The sequence below is a fragment of the Neovison vison genome, chromosome 6, assembly GCF_020171115.1.
Source record: "Neovison vison isolate M4711 chromosome 6, ASM_NN_V1, whole genome shotgun sequence".
Lineage (NCBI taxonomy): Eukaryota > Metazoa > Chordata > Mammalia > Carnivora > Mustelidae > Neogale > Neogale vison.
The window spans coordinates 214,463,185-214,483,776 of record NC_058096.1 but is presented as its reverse complement, the minus strand read 5'-3'; the positions used below and the strand labels follow the sequence as shown (position 1 = coordinate 214,483,776).

At 44.0% G+C, this 20,592-nt stretch overlaps 2 protein-coding genes across 2 annotated transcripts; both read right to left on the bottom strand.

The window, feature by feature from the left end:
* Window positions 1-565: 565 nt before the first annotated feature.
* LOC122910750 (olfactory receptor 10H1-like) lies at window positions 566-1,683 on the bottom strand. The gene is given in 2 exon segments (XM_044255373.1): window positions 566-1,611; window positions 1,614-1,683. Coding segments are annotated over 2 exon segments (1,071 nt in total). The 5' UTR covers window positions 1,639-1,683.
* A 10,148-nt stretch (window positions 1,684-11,831) lies between these two features.
* LOC122910751 (olfactory receptor 10H3-like) lies at window positions 11,832-12,776 on the bottom strand. Its single transcript, XM_044255374.1, has one exon. The coding sequence runs from the start codon at window positions 12,759-12,761 to the stop codon at window positions 11,832-11,834; it is 930 nt and encodes a 309-aa protein (XP_044111309.1). The 5' UTR covers window positions 12,762-12,776.
* Between the last annotated feature and the right edge of the window lie 7,816 nt (window positions 12,777-20,592).

The window sequence follows — 20,592 nt, the reverse complement described above, 5'->3', positions numbered from 1 at the left end:
AGAAAACAAACATCTAGAATTTAGAGTACTTGCCAAGAAGGCAGATGGGAGAATTCACATTCAAGAATCATCACCAGGGACACCTGGGTGGCTCAGTTGGTTAAGCATCTGCCTTAGGCTCAGGTCATGATCTCAGGGTCCTAGGACTGATTCCCATCTCGGGCTCCCTGCTCAGTGGGGAGTCTGCTTCTCCCTCTGCCTCTGCCCCTTCCCCTGCTCATGCGTTTTCTCTCTCAAATAAGTAAGATCTTTTTTTTTTTAAGTTTAATTTTATTTTTTTCAGTGTTCCAAGATTCATTGTTTATGCACCACACCCAGTGCTCCATACAATATGTGGCCTCCTTAATACCCACCACCAGGCTCACCCATCCCCTACCCCCTCCCTTCCAAAACCCTCAGTTTGTTTCTCAGAGTCCACAGTCTCTCATGGTTTGTCTCCTGAAATAAGATCTTAAAAAAAAAAAAAAAAAGAATCATCATCAGTGAAGCATAATCATTCCCATTTTATAGATGGAAGGCTGAGGTGCCTCTACCCAAAACATCTGCTGCCACAAAAGAAACAACTTCAGGAGCTCTGGGGATAGAGTCTGCTGAGGAAGGTCTTCTTCATGGCAGTCTTCAGCTCCTTGTTCCTGAGACTAAAGATGATAGGACTGAGGAAGGGTGTGAGGACCGTGTAGGTGATGGCCATCAGGGTGTCCCCTTCCAGGGACTGGGGAGCCTTGGGCTTGAGGTAGATGACAGAAGCAAAGCCATAGTGCACAACCACCACAGTGAGGTGGGACGCACAGGTGGAGAAGGCCTTGTGCCGGCCCTCTGCAGAGGGGATCTTCAAGATGGCAGCCACGATGAAGGCATAAGAGAGGAGGATGAGGAGAAAGCAACCCAGCAGGGCAGTGATGCACACCAGGCCCACGCCCTGGGCCACTATTTGTACATCAGTTCCACAGGCCAGCTTCACCAGAGGCGGCACGTGGCAGAAGAAATGGTGAATCTCATTGGGTCCACAGAAGGTGAGGTGGAAAATGGCTGTGGTCACCACCATCCCCATGATGGAGCCACCAACCCAGGACCAGGCCACCAGGCAGGCGCAGCCACGGGGGCTCATGAGCACATTGTAGCGCAAGGGGTGGCAGATGGCCACGTAGCGGTCATAGCCCATGACGGTGAGAAGGAAGGAGTGGGTGAAGCCGAATGTGAAGGAGAAGAACATCTGGCTGGCACAGGCTGCAAAGGCGATGGTGCAGTGGGAGGAGAGCAGGTCGGCCAGCAGGCGCGGGGTGACGGTCAAGGTGTAGAAGATCTCAGAGATGGACAGTGCACACAGGAAGAGGTACATGGGTGTGTGCAGGCTGCGCTCGCTCCGGACAGTGACCATGATGAGCAGGTTCCCCAGCAGCGTGAACAAGTACATGAGCAGGAACAGCAGGAAGAAGACGGGCAGGACGTGAGGAGGGAAGGTGGAGAAGCCCACGAGGATGAATTCAGACACGGAACTGTGGTTTAGACCCAGAGTGGCAGCCATCCCTGGGTAGGGAGAGAGCGAAGGTGGCCTGGTGGGCAGGAGTTCCGGGTCCAAGCTGAACCCAGCCCTGGAGGACTTCCCGGGGGGAGAGGGGGCCTCACCCTGCAGACCATGGCCGGTCCCTCCGCCACCCGATGTTCATGATGACTGTCAGTGCTTCTCGGAGCTGCTTGGGGTTCATGGAAGATTGTGTGCCTCAAGTGCATAGTGCAGGGCCTGGCACATAGTAAAAATTCAGGAAATGATGACAATAGTAATAGTAATAATAATAATAGCTACTATTTTAAAATCTCAGTGGAAGGAGCTCGGGGTCTCTATTCAGCCACACCTGGGTTGAGTCTCTCTTCAGAGCTTGTCAGTGCCTCCAACCATATTTCTAAGTACGAATGGAAAATTAAAGGAAAAAAGCAACAATTCAGTCTTCCTTTTTAACAAAAGTTATTGTGTGGGGGTCTCCAATAAAAATGTTCAAATTGGAACATTCTGGTGCTGGTTGGAATTCCATCTTTGAAAGGTTAATGCAGATCTCGCCATTGCTATCCCCAGTTTGCTGCATCAACTCTGAGCTGTTTGCAAAGCTTAGCAAGCATTACATGGTGGCTTTTTTTCTTTTTTTAGACAAAACTCTACCATGTTATCTACATGAGTGAAATAAATTTGAGAAGCTGTTTTCAAACAGTGCTTCCAACAACTATATCAAGGAAGGAAGGAAGTTGATTATAATAATATCTAGCTGACAAAGTTGTTACAGGGAATAAATAAGTTTATACATGTAACGTGCTTATTGTGGGGCATGGAATAGATAATAAACATTGGAGAAGTTAAGAGTGAGGACAAGCACGCATGACCAGAATCAGATTCTCTTAAAATATAGCAACCTATGATTGTATCTCTCTTTTAGTTGGGTATTTAATACATTTTCCTCTTTTGTAATTACTGGTGTCTTAGGACTTGATTCTGTCACATTATTTAATATTTGAGCTTTTATATATATTAATGTACATAGCTAATATATACTTGTATATGTATATTTAATCTGTACAAATACACAAAGACACATGTATATTCCTGTTTACTATACCAAAAACAAACAAAGAAACAAAAAGAAAACAAGATTGGGTTATGGACTTTGGGGAAGGTATGTGTTATGGTGAGTGCTGTGAAGTGTGTAAACCTGGCAATTCACAGACCTGTATCCCTGGGGCTAATAATGCGTTATATGTTAATAAAAAAATAAGAAAACAAGACCCCAAACACCAAGGTCATGTAATTATCATGAAAAAGAACCCTGTGTGAGGCCATAAAGGAAGTGCAGGTACATTCCTAAGTACCAGTATTACAAAGACGCAGGTATCTTTGTAATGAAACTAGACAATGAAACTAGAACTTAATAAGAGGATACCTCAAAATTCCCAAATACTTACAGTGTAAATAGTAGGTTGAACCATTTGACGTTGCCACCATTACATACCACTCATTAATCTTCAGGCTAAAAGGAAAATTAAGAAACACTAAGAAATGCATGATAATGAAAAGTTGAAATAACTAAATGAAATGGATTATGTGCTGGGATAGAAAAAGGATATGAATGGAGAGCCAGAAAAATTCTAGTAAGATCTGTTGCTTGCTATATAGTTATATACACCAACAGTCATTTCCTGGGTCTGCTCATTGTCGTGGGGTTCCGTAAGATCCTGCTGTTAGAGGGAGTTGGTGAGGGGAGGATAAGAATTTTCTGTATTATTTTTGCTACTTTTTTATAAGTTTAAAATTTGTTAATAATTAAACATTGCAAAATAAGATATCACTCACTGTTGCACAAAACCTGTCAAAATCTAGGAATTACTTTAAACAAGAACACACAAGAGCTGCGTGGGGAAAAATTAAACCTCTATTAGATAAAAAACATGACAGATCATATGCATAAATGGATGAAAAGAAAAGACAATATAAGAAAGATGTTCATTTTCCCCCCAATTTAATTTATACATGCAATGTAATCTTTGCAGAACTATCCAGCTGGATTTCTTAAGAAAGATGATAATAAATTTATTTCAAAATGTTTATGAAAAAAATAAAGACCCAAGAATCGCGGAGGCAGTCTTGAAATAAGAGTGAAAGGTGGTGGAGGGGTGACGTAATTGTCTTCTGAGACACAGAGACATTCTACAGAGTCTTGGAAACAAAGCAGGGTAGGATTAGTGCAAGGCAGACAGATGACCAGTGGTTCTGAATGCAGACCTCCAAAACAGAGTTAGCCATTTGTGTATGGTTACGGTCACACCACAGATCTTTTAGAAAGAAATGAATTGTTTAAGGGATGCTGTGGAGGAAAGTATCTCTCTGTACAAACAAAAGCCAAAACTAGACTCTCACTATCCCAATGAAAAGAGAATCAAGATAGATTAGTAACATAATTGTGACATAAAAACAGAGCTAATGAGAGCAAGCGTAACAGGATCTTTGTGCTCTAAGAACAGAAAAGAAGTTCCTTGAACAACAACAACAACAAAACCACAAACCTTAAATAAAAAAATTTACATCAGATTTATGAATCATATTAACAAAGAGCATCATGGATAAAGTTAAGAGATGACAGAGAACAGGAAGTTATTTGCTGTACAGCTGAGCCTATACTTAATAATATGATAGTGTGCAATTAAAAGGTTCTTAAGAATATAGACTACAATATTGTATTATAATCATCAAACTTGCTAAGAGATTAGATCCTCATTATTCCTAACACTAAAAAGAAATAATTATTATGTGACCTGATAGAGGTGCTAACTATCACTCCAAGGGCAGTCATATTACAATATATAAGCATACCAACTCAGCATGCTGTAAACCTTAAATTGATACAAGTTATCTGTCAATATATTTCATTTTTTATTGATTTAGCCACATGAGGTACATCCTTAGTTTTTGATGTAGTGTTCAATGATTCATTAGTTGCATATATTTCAATAAAAAGAACTTGCTAAGATGATAGATTTCTTTAATGTTATTAACACACACACACACAGAGGAAGGGGACACAAGGTATCATTTGGAGCTGATAGATACATATATTACCTTGATTGTGGGGATGGTATCACAATTATGGGCACGTATGTCCAAACTCATAAAAACATATACATTAAATATATGAAGATTTTTGTATATTATGTATACTTCAGTCAGACTGAAAGAAAATCCACTGATAAAGCAGTATCTAGAATCTACAATGACAAAAAAGAGAAGTGAGAAAACCACAGAGAAAAAAGACAGGATCATGATAGAAAGAGTGCAACAGGGGGGCACAGGAGATTTGCAGCTGAGGAAATGGAAAAGGCAAGCAGCAAAGACATGAGAAGCTGATTAGCAACTAGAGGAATTCAATTTAAAACTGCAACACTCTCTTGGTTCAACTCCCCATTTGATACAAACTGGGGGTTTTGGAGGGGAGGGAGTGTGTGGGGGGGTAGGTGAACCTAGTGGTGGGTATTAAGGAGGGCATGTATTGCTTGGAGCACTGGGTATGGTGCAAAAACAATGACTCTTGGAACACTGAAAAAACAAAATAAAATTTAAAAAAAGAGTCACACCATAAAATTAAATAAATAAATGAAACAGCAACACTCTGTGAATGCAATGAATACAGGCATCCCCTCCCACCTGTTGGAGCAGCAAGACTTAGAAAGTTGGATTTGCTCTGTGTTGTCCCAGATGTGAGATAAGTGGACTACAATGACTCTCATGGTACTTGGTGGTTCATGGCCACATTAAGGGAACACTTACCTGAAGTCCCAAAATCACTGCTCCTAAGTCTCTATCTGTAACTCCCACAGAGCTCAGTGAAGGGACGTGGTCAAGGCCATTCATTGCAACATTGTCTGTGATGGCGGAGAGTTGGGGGACAGTCTGAGAGACCCCCACAACCTGGGGCGTGAAGAAGTAACATGTGGTGAGCCTGAACCATGAAGCTCTAAACAACATGTAAGAAAGAAACAAATCTGACATCCACACAGCAATGTGGGTGGCTCTTAAACCGTAGCTTTGGGTGAAAAATTAGAAAAGAAGTATATATATATATATATACACACACACATATATATATTCATATTTATACCTGTATCATTGATACATATATATCTTAATGATACATGCATATATATCTATGATACACATATCTATCATATACATATGTTGGGTACATTTGATGACAAGCTTTGAAGTATTTACCCAGGAGCAGAGCTCACCCCCATATTACAATCCTGCTTCCATCCTCCCCACTCCCTCCCCTGGAAGATTGTTGTTAAGTGTCATCTCAGAGCCATGGTGAGCCAGTGCTTGGAGGACCCAGAATCCGGTGGAAAATGGACAATTGGGCTGAGTGTCAGAATGGAGTCCCTCATGCAGGAAAGCAGCATTGGGCTACAGGGGCATGGGGAAGCCCAACAATTCCAGGGGTACCTGTCTCAACTCCCTTCTCTACCTCATCCCTTGGCCACCTCTCTGGCCCCTACTCCCAGCCTCTCTGTGCCATGGCTAGCCCTGGCTCTGCTCTCATTCCCTGTCTCCTGGTGAACTGTGCCTGCCCACCTCCCCTTTTGACTCCAAATCTACACAGGCTTCCAGAGTCCATCCTCTGAGACACATGAACCTTGGGGAGTCATTCCAACCCACTTCAAATCCTGGATCCTCACCATGTGTTAGGATAACCAGAGAACTGCCCTCATGGGTTCTCTGTGGGGATTAAATGCCAAGTGATTAGCACAGAGAAAGTTCTCAAGGAATGCTAGCTGGCATTGTGGTCAATTTTTTATTTTATTTTATTTATTTTATTTATGTGTTTCTTTTTTTTTTCAATTTATTTATTTTCAGAAAAACATTATTCATTATTTTTTCACCACACCCAGTGCTCCATGCAAGCCGTGCCCTCTATAATACCCACCACCTGGTACCCCAACCTCCCACCCCCCGCCCCCGCCACTTCAAACTCCTCAGATTGTTTTATCATCGTCTTTGAGCTGGCTGTCACTCACTCTTCTCTTTCAGGTAATGCATATTGGTGCCAACCCCTATTCTGGGGCTCCCTATGTCTATACCGTGGATGCCCACACCCAAGCACATACTTCTACTCCCTTGGGCAACCCACCTCTTCCCCTTACTTGGCTACAAACAGGCCAACGTATGTGCTTCAAAATGTATAAATGGTACCAAAAAAAAGGGGTCTCTCTTGGCCCTGTGTCTCTGTCTGGCACTTGTTCTGTGTCATCCTTCCCAGAACAACCCCTGTGCAATGCTCTCCATGGGAATGGAGGTCTCCAAGTGACCTGTCCAGGTATGGTTTAAGGAAGGAGAAAGTCCAGGCCCTCATCCTAGCTATGGGCTCTCAGCCAGAACCCCAAGCCAGGGCACACTCGGGCTGGCCCCACATCCTGACCCTGTGCCCTTCCTTCCTCCTCGAGGGGACACTATTCTACTCATTCAGCTCTCTCTGCTTATGCACCGGTGTCAGAGACTCAAGACTGGGCTCCCGGGAGTATAAGCAGACAGAGCTGAGCACTGCCACATAGATACACAGGTTCTGAAATACACACTGGCAGTGAAACCCAGGAGACACTCAGCCAGGAACAGAGACACTGTTGCTCATTCTGCACCCCTCTACTGAGGATGAACCAGGTGACTGGACCAGAGACCAGAGACCTGCAAACAAGTGTACCATGGTGGGTTGAATAGCATCCCCCTCCAATTCACGTCCACTGGAATGTTGGAACGTCACCTTATTTGGAAATAGGGTCTTTGCAGATATAATCAAGGTAAGGATTAAGGTGAGATCATCCTGGATAAAGGTGGGCCCTAAATCCAATGACTGGTGTCCGGACAGGAATAGGAGGGGACACACAGACGGAAGCAGGCTTTGTAAAGACAGAGGCATGCCTCAGGCCACCAGAAGCTCGAAGAGATTAGGAAAGATACGCCCCTAGAGCCTTTGGAGGGAGCATGACCTGACTAGACTCTAGCCTCCAGAATTGTGAGAGAGTAAATTTCTGTTGTTTAAAGCAACCTGGTTGTGGTACTTGTCACAGCAGCCACAGGAAATGAATATGGACAAACACAAGTGCACATAAACAAGCAGCGCCCACAGAAGCACACACAAGATTGTATAAATGAACACACGTACATGGTGACAAACCCAGTACCACCCTTCTGGCTCAATACCATTCTCCGCACGCCTGGTACAGAGAACACTTCCTGCCTGGGAATGGACCCTGGCATGCCTGTCTGCTGTGGGTCCAGGCTTTGGGGGGAAGGAGGTAGTGTGGGCAGTAGATGGACTCAGTGTGGGATCAGGTTGCTGGGAGTATAACCCCACTCCACCCCATCGCTCTCCCAGCCCCCTTCCTCCAGCCAGAGCCTCCCTCTGCTTTGGCTTTCCATGGTCTGCAAAATTTCTCCCTTCTAGCTCCCCTGGCTCCTGCTACCTGTTCCTGGAGAACATTGCTGGAAAGAGCGTTCCTCTTTCCTCTTGCCTTGCTTGCAGACTGCTGCCAGGGATGCCGTGTTTGCAGCCGGGACTGGGGCTGTGCGTCCTGCCTCCTGCAGGGCCAGGGGTGAGCCGGGGCCAGCTGTAAGCCAGGCGGGACCTTTATCTCCCTGGTCCCCTCCCCTGTGATGGATTCCCAGAGGTCTTTCCCCAGAGTCTGGGATGCAGGATGCCAGCTTCTCCAAGTTCAAGGAGGATGACAGGGGCCCTGGAAATGCCCCTTCCTCTCTTGATCTTTCTCTCTTTTTCCTTCCTCTCTCTCTTCCTCAGGTCCTCCCTCACTTCTTTTCTTCCAGTCATCCCTCCCTTCTTGTCTCTCATGCCCTCTCCCTACTTCCTCCATTCATCACACTTTCACTGAGCACTAGTTAAGGAACTTGGTCTGAATCCTGGAACCCAAAAAGAGCACTGCTGTAACCCTAAAAGAGCTCTCAGTCCAGCTCCCAGCTGGATGCAGACATATTACATTATATAAAATGCAACAGTATAACATAATGTATTATAATCTATAGTAGAGTGTAACTGCACAGGGACATTATTTACTTTCTACCTTGAGTTTTTTTACTCAATAACAAATATTTAATAAACTCCTACTATATGCCAAGCAAGCTTTTCCTTTTTGATACTATTTCGAAGTTTTTTCTTTGTTTTTAACATTAGTGCCAAAAGAGGAAGGCATTATAATTTGTAAATGAAATTACATATCTTGCATCTCTTTAGCTTAGTAGTTGGAGCTACTTGGTCTTTAGCTGCAAGACTATTGTTCTAGTACCAAGGAAAAAATGTTACATGTGCCATGAGATTGTGCATTTTTAAAAAATAAAAGCAAGCAGTAAAAAGATGAATTTAAACATATTATAACATTATTATATACGCTATATGATATATATATATACTTGTATGTATATAACACAGAGATATGAATACACATTCATCCTGGTAGTTCTCTGGAGAATTCCGACATCCACAAATCCAAAAAAAAAAAAAGATGCCTTATAAAATGTCATCTTTCCATCTAAAGAGATGAGTTCCTGATCTCCGGATCCCTGGTGGTTTTTCCTTTGTGTAACTATTTCCACCAGGTCAGGCCCCCTGCAACTCAGCATTTTTTCTGATGATGTACGTGTTCATGTGCCCTTATTGTAATGCAGAGGTCCCATCTCACACAGTTTTAGCATCTCTTCGCATGTGGGCTCACATGGCCCACACCAATACGGAGAAAATTCCTGGTGTCCTCCAGTTCCTACTCCGCTGAGTAGGTTTGTTGGGTGTAGACCATAGTCCCTGGGTTGCCTACCCTACAGCTTCACAGCATGTGTGTCCTCATGACACTCCCCAAGGGCCTTGTTGCCAATGAGCAAATCCTGCAGCCAGGCTATCAAGACCCTTCACCTTTGCTGATGGACTTCCAAGGGTACTCAGCCCTTCTCATGAGTGAACACAATGCCCTAAGTCTTCTCCATAGAGAATAGGCCAAGGATCTGGCTTGAAAAAAATTCTGTCATGAAACAAATCACATAGAATGACAGGATGCCATTCCATGAGTCAGGTTTCTAGGGCTGCTGTAACAAAGCACATAAACCTAGTGACTTAAAACCACACATGTCTATCACCCTCTATGCTGGAGGCCAGAAGCTAAAATCAGGGTCACCAGCTGTGAGTCAAGGTGTGAGTAGGGCTGTGTCCTTCAGGGGATCCAGGGGAGGTCCTGTCTCCTGCTTTCCCAGCTGCCAGAGGCAGCAGGCATCTTTGGCTCAAGGTTCCTGGCTCAGCTCTCCAATCCCTCCTTCCAGTGTCACATCACTGACTTCTCTCTGTGTCTGACCCCTCCTGCCCCCTTCTAGAAGGACACTTGCAGTTATAGCAAGCCCATCTGGATGATCCAGGGCAATCCCTCTGTCTCAGAGGATTAACTGCATCTCATCACATGCAATCCCTTATGCTGGGGAAGGGAACACAGTCACAGGCTCTGGAAAAGGACCTCTTAGGGGTGGTGGGTTGGCATTAGTCGTTAACATCAATAATTGTAAAATAATGAAATGGAACCCCAGGGTCTCATGTCAGTGTCAATGTGACAAGTGTCACAAAGTGTCTCTGTAACTCCTCTGGAGTCAGTGTTTCTCTCTGGCTGTGTGAAGGGGTGTGTGTTTAGGGCTGCACCTGCCCTCCCACCCCGAAGGGTGTCTGTTCCTTCTAATGATGGTCTTCCTCTCCCAGTCAGGACCACACTTCCCTCTGCAGGCACCTGACAGAGGTGCATTCCTGATCGCCAAGGGCACACATATGCAGATTGTAATGAATTCCTGCTTCAGCAGCTCAGGGCACTGTGTCTGGGGACAAATCATCTCTCAGATTTGCATTTTCTGCATTTCAAAAAAGTGAATAGTTGGAGCACTTGGGTGGCTTCACTGGTTAAGCATCCCACTCTTCATTTAGGCTCAGCTCCTCATCTCAGGGTCCCAAATGGAGTCCAAGGTCAAGCTTTGTGCTAGTGGGTGCTGCTTGAGATTCTCTCCCTCTCCCTCCCCCCACCCAGCTCTCTCTTTCTCTATGTCTCAAGAAAAAAATAAGAGTAGCAATAGATGTGGGTCATATCTAAATAGGGAGAAATAATCATTTATTTTGAGTCTTAGAAGAGTGAATGCATAAGAAACACTTCCCGCATTTGGCAAGCAGCAGACACTCATATGTGATAGCCATTCATAGGTTTATTATTATAAAACATCTTCTTCCTGAAATTCAAATATCTACCTGAAGCTCTGAGTATGAACTTACCGAGTGGAAGTCCCCCTTCCTGGATCCTGAGACACATGGTTTCCTGAACAACATGAGAGTTAGACCAAATGTTGCATGGAACTCCTTCCTTAACATGTTGTGTGGCCTCCACCAACAGTTTACATCTGTTAAAATGGGGACCCATACCCTTGATGTCTCTTTTTGCCATCTTCAGTTACCACTGTGCCCTCCAACACATCCTCCAGATCGTTCCACATAAGACAAAAGAATTAGAAATTGATGTTTTATGGAAAGTAATGTGGGAAAAAGGGGAAAGGATTTCCATAAAATGTCAGATAACAACCCACATTTAATATTCTGTATGTCCTTACCTAAGCACTGAACCCTCTCCCCTTTCTCTCTTGGTCTCTCTGCCTCTCTCTTTCTCCACTTCGTATCCTGACATCTGTCACTCTACTAAATTCAACATAGAAACTTCCTTAAGGTCTATTCACCCCAAAGACAGAAGGAACTAGAAACATTCAACCATCTCCTTAGAGAAAAGTAATTATGTTCTTTTCTGCATTTGTTGTGATTAAAAGATAACCCTGATACAGCACTGGACACAGTGCCCAATTAGTATATCCCCAGTGCTGGTGGTATTTATCATTATGCTACTTTTGTTTATGTCATGGTGGGGGAAGGTGAAACTCCTCCCTCACTTGTCTATTGGAGAAGAACCCTGTTCATTACTGGCCATACATTCTTGTGATGCTCTCCCCTGACCATAGAGAGATAACACATTCTTAGAAATAGGTAACTGGATTGGGGTTCATCACACAGGGTCAAGAAGAGAGAGGATGATCGATCACTAGAGCTTATGCAAGAGGGAAGGAGGAAACAAATGCAAAAACTAATAACCTAGCCGGCTCCAAAACCTATAGATGCATCCAATAATACCTCTTCAGAATTCTCATGTATTGAATATAGACAATGGTCCCGTGGAGAGGATCATTATCCCCAGTCCTTGCATCATACTCGTCATGACCAAACTGGCCATCAGGAACTTAGGGGACTGAATTTTCTCTGGAAGCTTTTCTTTATGGCATTCTTGAGCTCCTTATTCCTGAGGCTGAAAATAATTGGGCTGAGAAAGGGAGTAAAGACTATATAGGTGGTGGCCATCAGAGTGTGACTGTCCATAGAATGGGGACCCTTGGGCTTGAGGTAGATCATGGAGGCAAAACCATAGCGTACAATGACCACAGTGAGGTGGGACACACATGTGGAGAAGGTCTTGTGCCTGCCTTCAGCTGACGGGATCCTCAATATGGCGGCCACAATGAAGACATAGGAGAGGATGATGAGGAATAAACATCCCATCAGAGCTGTGACACACACCAGGATCACACCCAAAGTGACAGAGGATGTCTCCTCCCCACAGGCCAACTTTAAGAGGGAAAGCGCATGGCAGAAAAAATGGTGTATGACATTAGACCCACAGAAGGTGAGATGAAAAACTATCAGGATCACCATCATCCCCATGACTGAGCCACCAGCCCAGGTCCAGGACACCAGACGGGCACAGGTGCGGGTGCTCATGAGCACGTTGTAGCTCAGGGGGTGGCAGATGGCCACGTAGCGGTCATAGCCCATGATCATGAGCAGGAAGGGGTGGGTGAAGCCGAATGTGAAGGAAAAGAACATCTGGCTGGCACAGGCCAGAAAGGTGATCGAGCTGTGGCTGAAGAGCATGTCAACCAGCATGCGAGGAGTAACCACAACGGTGAACAGAATCTCAGAGATGGACAGGGCACACAGGAAGAGGTACATGGGCGTGTGCAGGCTGCGCTCACTCCAGATAGTGGCCATGATGATCAAGTTCCCCATCAGGGTGAACAGGTACATCAGCAGGTACAGCAAGAAGAAGGCAGGCAGGAGATGCTGAGGGAAGGTGGAAAAGCCCACGAGGATGAATTCAGAGACCATGCTATAGTTCTGAGCAGTCAGGGATGCTGCACCTGCTAAGACAAGAAAGGGAATGAAGGTACATGGTTTACCCCATGAAGGACAAGGATGAGTCAGCATCAGAAAACCTACCATGTGGTTACTCACATGAAAAGGAAATGTCATATATCAATCTGGGCAGCAGTTCTAGATTACTAAATTTGAGCTTCTATTTATGATTAAAAGTTGATATTTGGTGACATAAAACATTGTATTATTTTAGATATATAGCATAATGATTGACATATGTACATCTCTTAAAAATTCTTTAAGTTTTTTTTTTAAACCTGACATCAACTGAGACTTTCTTAGCTAACTAAGAATATGCACTGCAAAACTAGCAAATGCTTATGAAGTAGGGAACTATCGATGCATTATTTTAGAATCAGGAACATGACAAGTTTACTCACTGTCTCTGCCGGTCATTAGCTGAGAACTGAAAGTCTGGAGTGGTACTTGAGGATGACAAAGAAGGAATATTGAATGGAAACGGAAGAGATGTGATCATTTACCTAGAAAAGTAAAAGAATCAAAATGAAATGTGTTTGAGCAAAGACAGAACACAAGCAGTAGAAGACTAGATCGACTTTCCAAACTCATAGCATTTTCCATAGAATTAAAAACATAACACTTATGCAAGACATAGATTTTTAAGGAAAAAGTAAGACAACATTACTATTAGTGACCCAAATGATAATGAGACAGCTCTTACCATTTTGACCCCAGGACTTCATATGCTAAAACACTATTGAGTCCTCTAGGGTTTTAGCTTGAGTGAGTTATAACTCTCCATTCTTACCCTATTAGTAATTAAACTGAGATATTTGAAAATATTCAGTTAATGAGCTTGTGCACTGCTGAAAATTGACCAGGGAATACTATCTAGAAGAAATAAGAAAGCAGTGACGTTCAGAAGGAGAAACCTCAATGTAAAAATGAGTCAAAGACATGAGCAGAGAATTCACAGAAGGAGTTACATAGACATCTATAGTTCAACTTCTGAAGTGAAGGCCTGTGAAGTGAAGGAAAGGGTGGTTTTAAGGCGAGAAAAGGACAAAGGAAAATGATCACGGACTTTCACTGTACACCTATTTGTTTCCCCAGACTAGAAAGTGCCGGGTACTAATCAAAACATGGTCGGAAGGCAATCCTCGTGGCCTGCTGGCAAGAACCAAGAATGCAGAAGAACAGACTTCACCTGCTCTGTGCAACAGCACATGGTCTCCTGAGCATCTATCTTGATTGTTCACACCTGTCTGAAGGAGATTGTCAGAGGATGTTTCAGTAGCATTGCCTGAAGTGGGGAAATGGACAAGCCTGCTTGGGAACCGTGATTGGAAAGAGGCCAGGTCCATGGGCTGGATGCAACCATTGGAGCCCTGAGCAGGAGTTGAAGCACACACAGTGGATAAAGGAACCTGTAAAATGATCTTGAGTGAATGAAGCAAAAGCAGATGAACACTCAAGCATAATTCCATTTGGGCACATGAAAATTAGAGCACCTGAACCTGTTCTAGACCGTGCTGTAAGGGTGTATACATGTCACTATACATTTCTCAATACCCACAGAATGGGTAACACAGTCAACCCTAATATAACCTATGAGGTGAATTAGTAATTATGTATCTATCCATCTTCGTTCGCCAACTGGAACAAATGCACCACAAGAATTACTAGATTGCACAGCCTTTAGCAACAAACCTGGCCTCAACCCAACAGATGTCAGTAGCACCCCCCCCCCACGCCGATGAGCTCTGACAACCAAGAGGTCCTCCAGGCAGGTACAAATATTTCAGGTTAGGGATACAAAATCATTCCCAAATAAGATACAGACTTAGAAGCTGCAAAGGGCACTAGGTTGGGTGAAGAACCCAAGATCCAGAATGGGCAGCCTGAGAAGACCCCCAGCAGCTGCCCAAGGCTAAGAGCCTGTCTAATGACCCTTCTCCCAGACCTTGTCCTCAGTCTGGGTCTCGCTCCCCATAACTATTCAAGTATTGTCACCTACCCTGTCCCTCCTGTCCCTCTCAGCCTGGGCTGCCTCTTCCAGGAAGCAGCCAGCAGGAGAAGGCAGAAGAAGCTCTCCTGCCTGAGGCTGTCAGTGGCACACAGGGGCAGGTGTGTGGCCAGACCTTGGAGTTCCTGGAACTGATGCTGTGTGCTCTACCCCTGATGCAGCTTCCCAGGAGGCTGCTACCCAGGGTCTTCCCAGGACACCAACCTGCAAGGTCTGCCCTCTGGGTCTTAAGCAGCCAGGAGGATCATCAGAGGGCCTCCAGGGACCTGAAGCCTCTACTCCTTCCTCCAACACTCCAACACAACCAAGGCTCCCTACTGTCTAACTCTGCCCAGAGCCCCGGTCCCTGCTCAAGCCTGGGAACTCCCAGTCTTGGGGGAGACAAGATAGGATTAGATGCCCTCAGCGAGTTGGGATCAGGGCAGGGTGAAGGAAGGCGGGAACTGGAGCAACCCAGTGTGGGAATCCTGGGCTCTGCCCTGGAGTCAAGGCAGCTGGAAGACTTTCCAGAATAAAGGTAATTTAGAGCTGGGTCTTGGAGGATTTTTTCCCTAGGTTAATGGAAGTGTTTAGTGTCTTCTGACCAAACTGGATATCCGCACTTCTCCCCGCTTGGTTGACTTATCCTATCTCTGTTTTCATGGTGATCCAAGCCAATGACTTCATTGTAGTGTGTGTATCTTTGAGCTATAATAACATATTTGGAATTTGTCCAGTTCCGGAGACACAGTCCCTTAACACTTGTCTCAGGAGTAATATAGTGGCTTCTGTATGCTACTGAGATGAGTGGTGGCTGAGGGCACCTGGATAGTTTTAGGAAGGGGGCTGCTCACCAGAACAACCAAGGGATGATTAATGATTTGGAACCTCCAGGGAGGGGAGGGGATACAGATTGATATTCAATACTGATGATGAGTGATTTAATCAATCATGTCTGTGTAATCAAACCCCCATAAAAACACCCTAAAAATGGGATTCAGAAACCTTCCCAGCTGGTGACTACACAGCAGTGCTAGGGGATGGCATGTGCAGAGAGGGCATGGAAGTTCCTTGCTCCTTCCTCCATACCTTGCCGGATGCATCTTTGATTGGGCTATTCCTGAGTTGTGTCTGTCATAATAAACTGGGAAGAGTAAGTGTTGCATTTTCCTTATTTCTGTGAGTCATTTTAGCAAACTATCCAAATGGAAAGGGGGAAATGTAGAAACCCTCACCTTTGTAGCCATGTCAGAAAGAAGTGCAGATACCCTGAGCACCAAGTACATGTGAACGTTATCTCCACATAGTTAGTGTCAGAACTGAACACAATTATAGGACACCAAGGTGGTGTCAGGTAGTTGTAGGATTGGTATGGGTGTGGAAAGAATTCACACATTTGGTGCCTTGAGTGTTAGATGTAGAAACAGTTCAGTTCCTATCTCTCTCACACCAGCCAGAGGGGGTCTCTACAAATGGGAATCTGACCATGCTACTTGTGCTTAAAATGTACCTGTTGGTACAATCACTTTGGAAAACTGTTTGGCAGTATCTATTCTAGGTGAACCTTGGTATTCCCTGTGAGTCGGTATTTACACACCTAACTATAGACCCAACACAACACATAAGTATTAATCCACCAAAGTACACATACTAGATGTCATAAGAACACCCTCATAGGAAGACCCAACTGGAAACATCCATGAGAATGTTCATATAATGGAATACAACTCTTTCCTTTACGGACCTAAAAAAACATTTAGGGGTCCCCATTGCCCTTAGAACAAATTTCTCAAGTGGACACTGTGGTCTTGCATGCTCTTGCCCTATTCACCTGTCTGCTTTCCATTCCAGAACTGCAGTAGTAACTTCAAATTCCCCTGTGCAATGAATATACCATTGTCCCAAATGCACTATGCTTGTCACCCTGAGACTTTGTATTTGCTGTCCCCTCTGTCAGGAAAACCCTCTTCCACCTGCCTGGCTCAGCTGAATCATACCTACTCACCTTCCCGTCTCCCTGTAGACATCACCAATTTCAAAGACTCTAAATCCCAAGTTGGGTCTTAGACCCACACTTAGCTTCTTCAGGTCCCTAGGCTGTCCTGAACACTCCTATGATGACTATGTGCTGTCATCTTTGGTTATATAACAGCTGTTATATAAGGATCCCCTCAGCTGAAGGCAGGCACAAGACCTTCTCCACATGTGTGTCCCACCTCACTGCAGTCATTGGTCATTTTGGTTTTGCCTCTATTATCTACCTCAAGCCCAAAGGCCACTGTTCTATGGACAGTAACACTCTGATGGCCACTACCTATACAGTCTTCACCCCCTTTCTTTTTTTTCCAATTTATTTATTTTCAGAAAAACAGTATTCATTATTTTTTCACCACACCCAGTGCTCCATGCAAGCCGTGCCCTCTATAATACCCACCACCTGGTACCCCAACCTCCCACTCCCCTGCCACTTCAAACCCCTCAGATTGTTTTTCAGAGTCCATAGTCTCTCAAGGTTCACCTCCCCTTCCAATTTACCCAAAAGCACATACCCTCCCCAATGTCCATAACCCTACCCCCCTTCTCCCAACCCCCCTCCCCCCAGCAACCCACAGTTTGTTTCATGAGATTAAGAGTCACTTATGGTTTGTCTCCCTCCCTATCCCATCTTGTTTCATGGATTCTTTTCCTACCACTTAAGCCCCCATGTTGCATCACCACTTCCTCATATCAGGGAGATCATATGATAGTTGTCTTTCTCCGCTTGACTTATTTCACTAAGCATGATACGCTCTAGTTCCATCCATGTTGTCGCAAATGGCAAGATTTCGTTTCTTTTGATGGCTGCATAGTATTCCATTGTGTATATATACCACATCTTCTTTATCCATTCATCTGTTGATGGACATCTAGGTTCTTTCCATAATTTGGCTATTGTGGACATTGCTGCTATAAACATTCGGGTGCACGTGCCCCTTTGGATCACTACGTTTGTATCTTTAGGGTAAATACCCAGTAGTGCAATTGCTGGGTCATAGGGCAGTTCTATTTTCAACATTTTGAGGAACCTCCATGCTGTTTTCCAGAGTGGTTGCACCAGCTTGCATTCCCACCAACAGTGTAGGAGGGTTCCCCTTTCTCCGCATCCTTGCCAGCATCTGTCATTTCCTGACTTGTTGATTTTAGCCATTCTGACTAGTCTTCACCCCCTTTCTAAGCCCAATCATTTTCAGCCTCAGGAATAAGGAGTTCAAGAATGCCATAAAGAAAAGCTTCCAGAGAAAATTTAGTCCCCTGAGCTCCTATTGGCCAGTTTGGGGTGGTAAGGAAATATGACAGGAAGGCTGGGAATAATAACATCTGTCTCTATAAGACTGTTGTGGGGTTTCGTTATATGAAAATAAACACATCCATAGGTGATGGATGAATGTCTGATATTTGTTTTTCTCCAATTTGTTTGCCCCCTTGTATGGGATCCAGTGATCATGATCTCTTCTTCTTGACCCCAAATGATGAAGTCCATCCAATTACTTCCATCAAAGAACATGTTACCTACTTGAGTGCTGGACAGCAGCATTGTAGGTGTGCTTGGCTTCTGATGCAGGGTTCTTCTTGAATGGATAAGCAACAGAAGACTTTCCCCTCCTCCACCATAAGGATAAATAAAAATTAGCAAAATAATAAATGTCCAGCAAGACAAGGAACAACATGTGTTGGAGAGGATGTGGAGAAAGGGGAACCCTCTTCCACTGTTGGTGGGAATCCAAGTTGGTGCAGCTTCTTTGGAGAACAGTGTGGAGATTCCTCAAGAAATAAAAAATAGAACTTCCCTATGACCCTGCCATTGCACTCCTGGGTATTTACTCCAAAGATACAGATGTAGTGGAAAGAAGGGCCATCTGTACCCCAATGTTTATAGCAGCAATGGCCACGGTCGCCAAACTGTGGAAAGAACCAAGATGCCTTTCAATGGATAAATGGATAAGGAAGATGTGGTCCATATACACTATGGAGTATTATGCCTCCATCAGAAAGGACGAATACCCAACTTTTGTAGCAACATGGATGGGACTGGAAGAGATTATGCTGAGTGAAATAAGTCAAGCAGAGAGAGTCAATTATTATATGGTTTCACTTATTTGTGGAGCATAACAAAAAGCATGGAGGACATGGGGAGTTAGAGAGAAGGGGGTTGGGGTAAATTGGAAGGGGAGGTGAATCATGAGAGACTGTGGACTCTGAAAAACAATCTGAGGGGTTTTAAGTGGCGGGGTGGGGGGTGGGAGGTCAGGGTACCAGGTGGTGGGTATTATAGAGGGCACGGATTGAATGGAGCACTGAGTGTGGTGAAAAAATTATGATACTGTTATGCTGAAAATAAATAAATGAAAATAAAAAAGAAAAATGAAAACAAAATAAAACTTTTCAGACTGCAAAAATAAAACCAATAATAAATGTCCAAAGTATTTACCCTTTTCTTATCAAGCATGGTATCCAGTGTTTTATAGTATTGTCTTTTTTAAAATTTTATTTTATTTTTTCAATGTTCCAAGATTCATTGTTTATGCACCACACCCAATGCTCCATGCAATATGTGTCCTCCTTAATACCCACCACCAGGCTCACCCAACCTCCCATCCCCCTCTCTTGCAAAACCCTCAGTTTATTTCTCAGAGTTCACAGTCTCTCGTGGTTCATCGCCCCCTCTGATTTCCCCCAACTTACTTCTCTCCTTCACCCAATGTCCTCCATGTTATTCCTTATGCTCCACAAGTAAGTGAAACCATATGATAGTTGGCTTTCTCTGCTTGACTTATTTCACTCAGCATAATCTCCTCCAGTCCCATCCATGTTGATACAAATGTTGGGTATTTATCCTTTCTGATGAAGGCACAATATTCCATTGTATATATGGACCATATCTTCTTTATCCATTCATCTATTGAAAGGTCTCTTCGCTCTTTACACAGTTTGGCTATTGTGGACATTGCTGCTATAAACATTGGGGTAAAGATGGCCCTTCTTTTCACTGTATCTGTATCTTGGGGTAAATATCAAGTAATGCAATTGCAGGGTCATAAGGTAGGGTCTTTTAAATTATAACAAATATACAAAAGGAAATAAACTGTTTGTCTCTAGGAAGATGGTTACTCTTTATAATTTCTCCCTGCTTTGGAAGAGTTGACCCTAAAGGAGATTTTCTATCTTAAGAGTTTAGAAAGTGAAGAAGAGAGAGATAGAAAGACAGAGTGAGAAAGATAAGAGAGAGAGTGAACTAGTGGGATGGGAGTCCTTTAAATTGATCTGAACAGAAAGTTGCATAAAATTGGATATGGGGCAAAATCTATAAAGGAATAAGGAAGAAGAAGGCTGGTAACAGGGCAGTTTTCACCTGAGAAGGGAAAGGGAAGGGAGAATAAGAGAGGAGGGGGCCAGAAGTAGAAGAATGCAGACAGAGAAATGAGGGCTGGAAGGGAGAGAGGGTTCATGCTTGGGTTAGAACACAAGGATGGTAAAAGTGTGAGACTATCTGACATCTTATGGAAATCCTTTTCCCCACATTACTTTCAGGAAAACATCAGTTTCTCATTCCTGTGTTTTACTTGAATCTATCTGGGGGATGTGTTGTAGGCACAATGATATCTCAACATGTCACATATTGAGGTCAAGTGTATGGGAATCCTTACTATGCAGATGAGAAATGTTGGTGGAGGTCACACAACACATGAGTGAAGGAGTCCCATGAAAATTTAGATCTGTTTGACTCCCATGCTGGGGTTTGGGAAAGCATATGTCTGAAGATCAAGGAAGGGGGCCTTC

What these genes read in the sequence shown, in the direction of transcription:
- LOC122910751 (XM_044255374.1), bottom strand. Translation starts at nt 12,761, where the DNA reads ATGGTCTCTGAATTCATCCTCGTGGGCTTTTCCACCTTCCCTCAGCAT.